Raw genomic sequence first — 12,454 nt, 5'->3', positions numbered from 1 at the left:
GGCCTACTTAAAGCCTAAGTGTACTTTTTTATTTTTATTTTTAGCATGGACTTCCTATGGGGGTTCAAGCCAGATTTAGGGGAAGGTTTTTAATGGTTTAAATTTTTACAGTGTAGAATACTGCTACGTGTGCATATGACGTCACTACATTTAATATTTAATCCAGCAAGTGACATCCAACTATCGTTTTCAAATTAAAACTTTTATTTTATCTAATTTTGAGTAAAATACCCTTAATTTGTACATCTTTCAATTCATTAAACTAGCGATGGAAGGGTCAAGTTGGGTACATTGCATTCTGGAATACAATGTACAATACCCATGTGCAGTGTGCTCTGGTTGTATACTGCACGACATTGTTGTCAAAAATGAATATGATTTTAAAAAAAAAAGAGAGAAAAGAAAAAAAAAAGAAAAGAAGAAGAATACTTTCTTTTTTCATTCATTTTATTTATCATTAAAATACAATATTTAAAGGAATATACAGGGTTGAATTTATATATGTTGAGTTAAGCGGTAATGGTGAAATATATATATATATATATAACATAAAAATAACAGAGATCATTATGGTTAAATGATCTTGATTCATGCCACATTTGTCTGTTAAAGCATTGCCATAAATGCTTGTCTGAATGTGTGAGTGAAAGTGATATCCATTAAAATTCTCCATCCTCTGCTTTCAGATCAACTTTCATCTTCTGTTTCTTCATTATGGCCTCCAACTCAGTGGCCTTCCGCACATCCTGCAAACGAGTAATAATACAGATAATCATCTTTCAATTCTTATCATTTCTCTCTCTCTTTTGGTTTGTTCTGTTTATTTCCAGACACTTCAAACATTCACTGAGAGAAATCAAGTTTGAGAAGTTCTGACAAATTACTTTATACTAAAGACTATTCAACTTTTATACCGTTAGTGAAAATGCTATTTCACTACATTTTGCTTTTGGTCCAATTACCTAGTTAAATATTTCATTTAAATTGAATATTTATTTACTTTGTTTAATGTTTCTTTGTTTAAAGTCAGCATGAAATGAAAGCTGTGATAGTCTATCTCCCCTATTGTGACATATATCCGAGTAAAACAGCTTCTCGAATGAGAAGAAATGTACACTCCTAGGCAAAAAAATGGGCCAAGCCAAAAATGGCACAATATTTAGAGGTCTTTTAATGATCTTAACCATTTTAATCACAAATCACTGGTCAGGAAATTACTGTAGATAAAAGTTACTCAGCACGGAATAGCCTTCCCCTTTGTTTTCTTTAAACTTGCAGTCATCTTTTTACAGGAAGAAAAAGTCAGTGTTGTTCCACTTGTTCCATTGTCTTGTTGAAAAATAACATCTGATCATTCCACTTTAGATAACAAGTAAAACTTTTTATTTGTGGGAAGCAAGCCAATGTTCTCCTGTGCTCCAAAGCATTAAATGACTTTTCACAGTGAAGTATCTCACCAATACCAGCAGCTAAAAAGGCTCCCCACACAATGACAGTCTCTTCCTCCATACTTCACTGAGGTCGAGATGCATTTTTTCATTATATTTCTCAGCAGATTTTTGAAGACACCGCTCTGGAGCATCACCGTGCAACTGGTGTTTCATTGTGATTCATCACTCCCCACACAACTTCCCATATTCTGCCAAAAACTTCATTCTGTCTCTGATGTTTTTCTGAGACAGCAATGGCTTTTTAAGTAGTGCATTTGCTTAAATCTGGCTAATTTCCTGACCATTCATTTGTAGTTAAGTCAATTAAAAGCTTATAGTGTTCGGCCCTTTTGGGCTTGGCCTATTTTATTTTGCCCAGGAGTGTAGAGTGGGACTTGATTTTGTCGATCTGGAAATAATTGGATGGTTGGGATTTGCTACTGCTGTGATCTCATGTAGGTGACAAGTTATCTTGCCCTCGCACCAATGAACAACACATCTTCAGAAAAGAGAAGTTGCTGCAAGAGGGAGGGAAGTTTTTTTTTTTTTGAAACTGCCAAAGGGAAACGTTAGAAGGTATGAGAGGTATTCTGTGAGAATGCTTCTGGGAATGAGCGATGTACCTCCAGCAGTGATTTCTGCACCATGATCTGGCTGTAGACTCTGATGCCCTCTTCTGGACAAACGTGACGCAGCTCCTCCTTATTCAGAGAGAAGAGCTGAGCTCCCGTTAGGACACCCAGACTCCGTACAGTGCTGAGACAGAGATAGAGATCACAACATGAGTACATTTCAGAGGACCAGTTTTAGCTCTAGATCATCATGTCCAGATATGTGTGGTTTACTCACTAATCTTTGAAGCCTTTGGCCTTGAGCCACTCCTGAACCTCAGCTGTGGGAGAGTGATAGTCCAGCGGTGCCGTTGTGTCATTCGCTTTATTGATTATCACTGGCCGTACTGATCCTGCTCTACCATTGGCCAGTCGCTGCAAGAGCTCATCATTCATCAACATTGCTGTTAACACATATAAATATTACAGTAAGAAATAAAATAAAATAAAATATACATTTGTGATATTTGGAGATTTATGAAATTCTCTGATGAATATAACGTAAGGGGCAATGTAAAGTCAGTCGGTCAATATAAAGAAATCGCAGAGAGTGTCATCAGGAGAAATCTTGTATCATTCAGTGTGCTGTTATTGTTAACTAAAACTAAAAATAAATTAATTATATAAAGCTGGAATAAAATAAACCATATATTAGATGAAACTTAAACTTGATTTAAAAAAGTTACCTAACTGAAATAAGTTTATGTTGAAGTACTAAAATGACTCAAACTGAAATAAAAAATAATTAAAGATTAAATAATAAATAAATAACCTAATATAAATAAAAGCACATGAAAATAAATATAAAATTAAATTAACTTAAACTAAAATTTTATAATATTATTAATACTAATAATATTCAAATATAAGATATAACTAACAACTATATAAGTATATAAATAATACTTTAAAAAAAATCTTCCTTCTGAAGAGGGTTTATTTTGTGATATAGGCTACTGACCATATTACTCTACTTATCCAGCTTGCTAAACAACTAACCAAATAAATGATTATAATATAATAATTAATATAATCAACATTGATTTGAATTGAATTATTATTTAATTATGTGAGGAAAAAAAAAAACCCTAAATGCTACATGAAACAAGAAGGACAGTGTTTAAACACTGCTGCCAAAGAAAATGACCAAACATACAGTTGAGCAGCCATTATACTAACATGTTTGATTGAAGAATGTAACGATTGACTTATCAGAATCAAGTATTCCTGAGAGTTGTGTACTATTTTATGAATAAAATGAATTTTGAATGACACAAAGCAGGTTTGTTCATTTTCTTGTATGCAATAGCCTACTGAGAAATAATGACTTGACCATCCTCTATAACCTCAAAGTATTTCACTTTTTAATCATACTTTGAGAAAAAGGCATTCGTGAGACTGTTGTGACTGGTTAGTAGTGACTAATTTACAAGTACTGCGGTAAGAGACATTACCTTTCTCTCCGTCGCCTCCAATTGGTGGCATACTTTGGGGCCGTGGATTGGGTGCAGCATAAAAAGAGGTTGCTCTCGGTGGAGAGACAGGAACTTTCTATAAAAATATGATAGGAATTAGTTTGTGACTGAGCATGTGAGTGTGTTATGTGTTGCTGATTGCATGTGTGCGTGCATGATTCCTTTACCATGGACTGGTTGCGCATTACTATGTTGGAAGTGTCAACTTCTGCGTGATTGATCGGCTCAAGGATATTGTGTGGAACAAAGCCAATCTGACCGTAATCATTCTTACATTTCCACCATCGCTTTGATGACTCTAACACCTGAGACAGGGAAGATAAGAGAGACAGAGAGACAAAGTGATTGAAAATGAGGCGAAACAGAGTGACCTGCGAGCATGTATCAGTGGTGATTTTCAAGAGGAAGCACAGATTGCTATACAGATAATCTAGGCTACAGTAAAATGTGTGCTAAGAACTCTTTTAAAATAATAATAATAAAAATTATTTTGGTCAGCAATTACGGAAATAATTAACCAAACTCAGGACTATTTTAAATGCTAGTAGGCAAAAGATGTACAAGAGATAAATTGATATTTTATATAATTGATATTTTACATAATAGCCTAATACATAATTGTATATAATAAAATACTTAAAAAATGTAAGGTGGATAAAAACCCACCATCATGTTGTTTGAAACTTTTCTTTTTATATATGATATTCTTTAACTGTTATATTTGATATAATATATAATAAGAATTTTATATTATAAAATATATAATATATAAAATATATTATAATAAAAAATACAGTTTTTACCCAAAGTTTGGGTAAGATTATTGAACATTATAATATTTACAATTATTATTATTAAAAAAACAACATTACTCCAGTCTTTAGTGTCACATGATCCTTCAGAAATCATTCTAATATGATGATTTGCTGCTCAAAAAACATTCCTTATCATTACCAATGTTGAAAATAGCATAATATTTTTGTGTTACATGTGAAACCGTTACATGTTTTTTCCCCCCCAGGATTCTGATGAATAGAAAGTTCGAAATAACAGCATTTATTTGAAATAGACATCTTTTTGTAAAAGTCTTTACACTTTTGATCAATTTAATCCATCCTTGCTTAATAAAAGCATTAATTTCTTCAAAAGAAAATCGTATTGACCCCAAACTTTTGAACGGTAGTGCAATATAGTGTGTAGGAATATAAATTGACAAAAAATATAAATGGAAATGCAAGTTGTAAGGAAGCATTGCTGTTGTGAATGTCTATGCAAGGTACCTCTAGAGTATCTCCCTGTAAGACTGAGAGCTCACTACTGTTTCGTGCCACAAAGTCATAACTGCAGCGATACATCCTTTCTTCATTAGGAAGTAGAGAGTCTTCCATCCTAGACCATAATCACACACACAATAAGACAAAGTGCCACTACAAAGACACCACACACACACAGCTGACTGGTCCATACTAACCCATCATGTTCATGGTGTACAATTAGACGTGCCTGATTAAGTACCTGTGGAAAGAGAAGGGAAGGTGATGAATGTGGTTTATATTGTGGTTGTGTTTATATCAGGGAGTGTAAGGTCTCATACCTGCTGAGTCTGCATAAGAGCTTCATGTTTGTGCTGGGACTCTATGGGGTCCTCAATTGGTTGTCCATGCGCGTCTATGACCATAGGCTGCCAACCATCCAGAAAGACAGGTTTGTATGGAGACACAGTCTCACTGAGTTGAGAGCTGACAAACACACATTGGAGATGGTCAACCAATCTTAACTAAGGGAGAATTTACCCTTTTATGATATGCTTTTGTGCCTTTTTTGAAGCTCAAACACTACCATCCTCATTCATTGAATTTAATATCATACATTCATTGTAGCAACTATCACTTATTTGTTGTTCTTTTATGTTCTATACAGGTAGTGGAACAACATGAGGGTGAGTAAATAATGAAAGAATTAACATTTTTGGGTGAACTATCCATTTAAGCGGGGTTCAAACTCAAAGCAGATATTCTAGTAGTATTAATCCCATTCAAGTTTAAATTCTACAGTTTTGTTACAGACAGTGGCAGGGTCCAGTTTGGCCCGAGTGACATCCACAGTTGTTTCTGCTGCTCATTTAGATTCTGCTGTAGTAGAGAGATCGCTCCACTGGTCAGAGCGGGGCTGGAGACCGTTGCTGCCAACTTAGGACCACCTGTGGTCTTCACCATCTGGTGAACATATAACAACAAACCATATACTATATAATATATACCATATAATATTGTGATTACAAATCCTTTCCTTATTTTGTGGAACAACTTCATATGTGACCCTGGACCACAAAACCAGTCACATGTGTACATTTTTTTAAAATTAAGATTTATACATATGACTAAATAAGCTTTCCATCGATGTATGGTTTGTTAGGATAGGACAATATTTGTCCGAGATACAACTATTTGAAAATCTGAAAACTGAGGGTGCAAAAAATCTAAATATTGAGAAAATCGCTTTTAAAGTTGTCCATTTATGTTCGTGATTGTGCTGCATTCACTCACAAAAATAAATGTTTTATATATTTATGGTAGGAAATTTACTAAATATCTTCATGGAACATGATCTTCACTTAATAGCCTAATGATTTTTGGCAATAATTTTGACCCTGTATTGTTGGCTATTGCCACAAATATACCCGTGCTACTTGTGATTGGTTTTGTGATCCAGGGTCACATATGTTAGCTGTAGTTTTTGAATTAAGCATGTGAATTTTTGTGTTTGTGTGTCTCTGTATGTCTGCTGTGTGTGTCATTCTATTACCAAGTGCAAAGGGATGAAGACGTGGTGCAAGAGTTCTTCTGAGGTTGGCTCTGAGATTTTTGTCTTTAGGCGGTCCTACAACAAAGACACAGACATACGCATTAGGCAAGCATAGCAGTTTTATGAAGTTCTCAAAGCTGTGATTTCTGCACAACTAGCCATACCACCCCACATTGCACACACACACACACACACACACACACACACACACACACACACACACACACACACACACACACACACACACACACACACACACACACACACACACAATAAAAATGCAGGATTTAAAACGATTTACCAATATGTTATCTTACCAATAGACAGAAAGAATATTTAATCTTCTGAAAAATATCCACAAACTCCTGTTCTGATGGCGGGGTCGCTGTTTGCGTGAGAAGGCCATCTAAAAACATAGATGTTTCATATTTATGATTTATGATGTTTCTGAAGGTCTTGGATGTGAATTATGGAGGTCATCTCTCTCACCATCCTGCTTTTTATTCTTCTTGCTGTTCTTTTTGCGACTCTTTTTCGTGCTCTGTTGCTTCAGATCATTCTTAGCCACTGCTATCACCTGCAGACGGGCCATGAAACGCTCCACATCAGCAAAACAGTGATTCACCAACTCCTAACAGAAGGGAGATAAAAAGGAGTAAGCTGTAAGGTTTTAAGCGATAAATACACTTACACAAATACAGTGGCTTTCCATGTTTTCCACTTTCATTACTCTTCCTTCTAAAACTAAAATCCAGGTAACATCATATTTTTCAGGTTGGGGCAACTTGTCACAATTTTTATTGAGGTAAGTTGTCATGTGTTTCACAGATTGTGATTTCATACAGTTTATTAACCATAATTTTGCTGTTCAAAATAGTTTCACATTTTTGTATATCTTTTACATATTTTCCTGAATTGTCTTATCTTTTTATATGTGTTGTTTTGCTAAAAAAAAAAAAAAAAAGATAGAAAAAAAAAACCTATAATAGGATGTTTAATGGTAGCGTCCATAGTGACAGTTTACCCCATCTACCAAAAATAACGGGGTTTGTTACAACGTGCGTTCAATGTACTGTACTTTTTTCTGGCCAGTGGTGAAAATAATCGCAAATTACTTGAGTTTATACAGAAACACTTTTTTAAATAAATGACTGAATGAATAAATAAATAATCCTTAGAAATATTCAGTAAAAAGTCTGACAACTATAGTATGGTCTCTGCTAAACAAAACTAAAATACTGATGGATTTTTGGGGTCTACATTCTATCAAACAGGCGATGATTTATTCAATGATTTATGCAACAGTCAAACTTACAACTTCTCTCTGTGCGTGGATCAGATGTATATCCGTTTTCACTCCTCCATTTACTAAAATGAGCAATTAAATATATATATATAAAATGTACATATATTGTCAAAAGTATATATCGCTGTATATTTTTAATCAAACAGAAATACAGAAATAAATGCATAAACATATACACAATTGCATATGTACCTGTGGGACCGGGGTTAGAAGCTGTGTCGTTTGGAGGTACTTTGATCGACTTTGACAATCTCCTGGGAATAATTTGAGGAGCAGCCATCTTAGAGATTGAAAGAATGGGAAATGTAAAAAAAATATATATATAAAAAAAAAAGATAAACGAAGGTTATATAGAAAGTATTTAAAGTACTGTATCTGTCATCCAATTCAAAGCTTTGCCTAGTCACCCAACACAAATGAGAACAAATCATTTTTTTAATCTAATTAAATGATATCTCCAGTTCCTTGGTCACCACTTTATGTGAAACAAAACATCAACCTTTTAGTTAAACAGCATTACACAGCCCATATCAAAGAGGATTATTAGGCAATTGACTATTGGAAAGAAAATATTAGACGCTGTAGACAGAATTTCATTCAGTTGAGCTGGCAAGTAGACAAAAAGTGAGAAGAAGTGCCAAGAAGCTTGAGAGAATCTCCTTATATGGTTTAATAAAGTAATCCTTAAGACTTGGACTCCCAACTCTTGAAGATACCACAACTCCCTATAATTAAAACACGTCTGTTCAGATTTTTTTTTGCAAATCTGGTCTTGGCAAGATTGCTTGAGAGTTTCACTCATTCATTGTTTAATACTCTGGGATAAAGAGGGTTGACATTCCACACATAATCAACACATTAGTCCACATGAACTTCTCAGTCAGTCACATCTGTGGCATCTGACTAACAGGAAGCCATAAAAGATTCTCAGATCTTTGAGATCAGATCAGATTTTTGGTCGTGGGCTTTTACAGAGTCACTGGACATTTCTTTTTAGGATAAAATATCATGTTTAGTCCTGTAAGTAATGTAATAAAGTAAAAAAAATAAATCAATTTTTCTGAGGAAACTGTTAAAATCACAGTTTACAAGGAACGATTTCCAAAACGTTTTTCATTATAACTTTTACAGCTGGATTCGAATGTCTGAGGGGACTCGTAAAAATGTTGTTGTCTTGTGTATTTTTCTGTTTCCTTCAGCATCCCTGCATCCCTAGGACAAGCAGTTTGAAAAATGTATGGATGATTGGGAAAAAATCGAATTAAATGATACTAGACCACATAACAATTTGAGTCTTCACCAGTTTGTGCAAAAATAAATGATCCTGTTCTCCAGCATGATTTGAAATGATCTAATGAGCATCTTGTGCTTGGAAGCAAGAACATCTTACTATCTGAACAAAAGAGTTCACATGACCAATGTTACAAAATGTACTTATCTGATTAGTGACCTAGAAATAGTGCATAATTCTTTGTTTAAAACATCTCAAAATCATACACCTTCCTTTTTATTTCAAGGCTTAGTTTATATTTAAAATTTAAACCACCACTGTATTCCTGAAAACTTCAAGAACTCCATTAAAAGCCCAACACAATCACTATGTCAAAATCACTGCATTGACTGAACACTCTTCTGCTGTTTAGGAGGTGTGGCAGCATCTATGCTCAGGATTTCTAACACAGCTGCTATTATTAGCAGAGATCTATTCAACAATTTGTTTGCATTCACACTGTCATGTCATTGTATCGCCAAATATTAGGAACCAGACACAAAATACAACAAGATAGGAGATTACAGCGCACTGAACATTGCTGTAGTTCAGTGAATCACTTTTAATCCTTGAGGGAAAGCATTGATTTATGACCAATGTGCATCACAACTAGCTAATATAGTTTCCTAATTGCTAATATTAATGTAAAATCTCAATTTCTTTAAATGTTTGGTTTAAAACAGTCTTACCGTGTGTTGGATGTGTACACCTCCTTCTGTCACATATTCTGTTTACACCTAATAGAGAAATGCAAGAACAAGAAAAACTAGTTGATCTGTTTAACTTGAAGAAAACCTGGACTTCGTCTCTCTCTCTCTCTCTCGCTCTTTCTCTCGCCCGAGTTTCAGGATATGAAGAACATAGAAATCTAGGTGGAAGTGTGTTAATACATTCCTTTGACTGCATTCCTCTGAGAGGCAGTAAACGCAATATCTTCAGATAGATTTTAATGAGAGTTTAATAAGAAACTTTGATGGGCCCAAACTAGATTATAAAATAGGAAAATATTAAAAGTAGCACATGTATTCACACATAAAGACAAGTGAAAAATATTAGTTAATACTCACAGTGCCACAAGAACTGCGTTGTTGCTGCTTCAGTTCAGAGTGTTCAGGCTAGGCTTGTTTGTCTAGATCTGTCATTCTCCTCTCACCCTCCCTATCTCTTTATTTATTTTTTTCCTAGTCCACTGTTCCTCTGTCACATACAGGTGTTAAGAAATGAAAACTTTAGTGTAAAGCTCTGCCAGGAAGACTCAATGTTACGTCACTTATTCCTTTCTGGCCTATCCAATCATTATCTAATACTTGGAGTATAAAATATCATACACATGTTTGAGTTCTCAGATGATGTCGCAAACATTCACCTCCATCCTCCCCACCACCACCAGGATGGTCCCTGTCCATACCTCCCAGGGGGTCGGCTGCGCTGCCTTCATCTTCAGGATATTCAGAGTCCGCTACCCTCCGAATGTAAACTTCGAACGGGGCCTGCGCCAAAGAGCTTTACCATCCAATATTTTCATTTTCTGGTCTATTAATTAATAAATGTCATTGTGATATCATCTCGCCTTCCGGGTCTTTCTGGTAGAAATGCTGTTACCTCAGTGTTTGCCATATACTTTTGTCTGTCTTTATCAGTTTATGCAGTGTGTGCTTTCATCACCCAATACAATTACCGATAATATCTTACAACAAAGTACTTGCTGCACAGTTTGTATTACTGATGTAATGGTGTTGTTGTTTTGCTTTTCAAAAAAATAAACTTTCTTTGTTATGAAATATTTGTTATACTTCTGAAATTCTGTAAATGTAGCTTGTTCAATTGTTGTAAATTGTGCAAAACTATCAATTTATTATTTCAGTTAAACATAATCAGGAAACAGCTATGATTAGTTGGGAAGAATTTCATACACTTCCCACACTTATGTAACCTCTCACTTGCAGTGATTGTGTTATTTTGAAAAGGACACCTAAAGTAATTGCATTTCTTTTTCCTCTCATTCACAAAGGTACATATCTTAATATTTTAAGCAAACTAATAATTAAACACTCTTTCTTAAGTCTCAAAATATAAAAAAAATTATTTAGACATGCAACCTTTAATAAAGTTAAATAAGATGTTTTGTTCGTGAACGACTTGTGTGTTTAGCAAACAGGTTAAGTAGATGATTCAATGATTCACTCTAAAATACTTGCTTATCACCACCTACCACAGTCATATGCAAAATTCATGAGGCTGCTGACTGCCAAGCCAATGGGTGGAGTTTGACGTCTAGCTTTACTCATTACATCCAGCGAGAGGTCCAACCACACCCTGACCCTACCCATAACTCCACCCATTTCGCCCAGAGAGGGGGAGCTGGACGTCGTTTGGCTCTGAAGTGAGGATGTAATGTTAAGCTCTGTGCCTTTTGTTTTAATAATAAATAGATAGCAAATTCATAAATCCAGATTGTGGGAATATATTTAGTCTTCCATCTACCATTTTCAACAACACTGCAAACCTGCATCTTTGTTTGTGTTCTATAAATTCGGCTTTAAATCGGTCAATCTGTGACATCGTCTTCTCTTCATATAAATTTGCAGGTCAGGATTCACCAAACTTTTATTAACAAAAAAGTATAGAGTAACTAATTGTAATGACACTGCATACAACTTAACCAAACTAACCAAAGCTACGAGCTTGCATTTCTTGTCTCCCGGATCCTGTCGCACACGATTGCAAATGAATGGAAGTGAGTGCAAATGCAATGCCTGCAGAAAATGTTACTGAACGATTCAGTGAAGGGTTCAAAAGATTTGACTCACTGGATTCAATTAAAATCTCCAACACTGTCACCCTTCTCAATTTAATCCCATCTACATTTAAACCACTCTCTCCCATCTTCCATTTGTTTCATCAGTCCATTACAGTGTATTAGCAAGTGGCACACTAATGCTGTGTTCAAAATATGACTCATTTTTCTGTTCCCCCCACCAGTTCTAGAGCAGCCTAGTTGTTAAATGTTACTGAAGGTTGGCCAGTACGCAACATAAGTTGATATTTTCTGATCAATGTGTACATTGAGGTTAGTTTCAGAAAACTGCAAGACACAATCAAAAAGTACTTTAGTAAAGGACATTGTATTGTTTAGTGGAAGAAATACAGTGGAGAAGTGCACATTTATTATTCTTAAAAATATCACATTAAATTCCCTTAGACCTGAATAGGAACCCAAATGGATCCCATTCAAGTCCTGCAGAAGTGGTCCTACAGGATATGTCTTGTCCTATAAGACAATTTCGATAGGAATCCCATTGGCTCCAAAAAGTTTCTTATATAAATAACAATGACTTTAGCAATATTATATGCTACACTGATGATCAAAATGACATTAGAGGTCCTCAGGCGATGGCGCCCTCGTGTGTTAACAGAGTGAAATGGGTCTTCTTGGCAGAAATGAGTTATGTTATGTAACTGTCATGTCTAGAACCATTTGTCATTGCTCATCTACTATTGTAGCAAATGCACTATCTTTACTTACCCACAGCCTTTTCTATTGGCCAGTGAGCTCT

The 12,454-nt window shown here is 35.1% G+C and overlaps 1 protein-coding gene across 3 annotated transcripts; it reads right to left on the bottom strand.

Annotated features, from left to right (window-relative positions):
- Positions 1-635: 635 nt before the first annotated feature.
- Positions 636-10,106, bottom strand: eps8l1a (EPS8 signaling adaptor L1a). Of its 3 annotated transcripts, XM_082183428.1 has the most exons (16): positions 9,965-10,106; positions 9,587-9,634; positions 7,820-7,907; positions 7,637-7,689; positions 6,811-6,952; positions 6,639-6,727; positions 6,322-6,396; positions 5,584-5,732; positions 5,111-5,255; positions 4,988-5,031; positions 4,797-4,905; positions 3,684-3,821; positions 3,496-3,592; positions 2,280-2,445; positions 2,054-2,186; positions 636-746 (listed from the first exon to the last, which is right to left on the bottom strand). In XM_082183428.1, the coding sequence occupies exons 3-16, from the start codon at positions 7,905-7,907 to the stop codon at positions 660-662; spliced, it is 1,515 nt and encodes a 504-aa protein (XP_082039554.1). In that variant the 5' UTR covers positions 9,587-9,634; positions 9,965-10,106; the 3' UTR covers positions 636-659. The 3 variants fall into 3 exon arrangements, with proteins under 3 accessions (XP_082039554.1, XP_082039552.1, XP_082039553.1); XM_082183426.1 differs by lacking the exons at positions 9,587-9,634; positions 9,965-10,106 and having other exon boundaries at positions 7,820-7,924; XM_082183427.1 differs by lacking the exons at positions 9,587-9,634; positions 9,965-10,106 and having other exon boundaries at positions 4,988-5,019; positions 7,820-7,924.
- Positions 10,107-12,454: the final 2,348 nt, after the last annotated feature.

The sequence above is a fragment of the Leuciscus leuciscus genome (genome assembly GCF_965113295.1).
Source record: "Leuciscus leuciscus genome assembly, chromosome: 1".
Lineage (NCBI taxonomy): Eukaryota > Metazoa > Chordata > Actinopteri > Cypriniformes > Leuciscidae > Leuciscus > Leuciscus leuciscus.
The sequence above is the reverse complement of the archived record's forward strand: the minus strand, read 5'-3'. Positions and strand labels throughout refer to the sequence as shown.

Bases quoted from the DNA above. Each gene is read 5' to 3' on its own strand.
- eps8l1a (XM_082183428.1), bottom strand. From the start codon at position 7,907: ATGGCTGCTCCTCAAATTATTCCCAGGAGATTGTCAAAGTCGATCAAA. The intron at 4,906-4,987 runs GTTAGTATGGAC...ATTATGGTCTAG, and splicing joins GTACACCATGAACATGATGG to GATGGAAGACTCTCTACTTC. The intron at 2,187-2,279 runs GTGAGTAAACCA...TCTCTGTCTCAG, and splicing joins GCCAAAGGCTTCAAAGATTA to CACTGTACGGAGTCTGGGTG.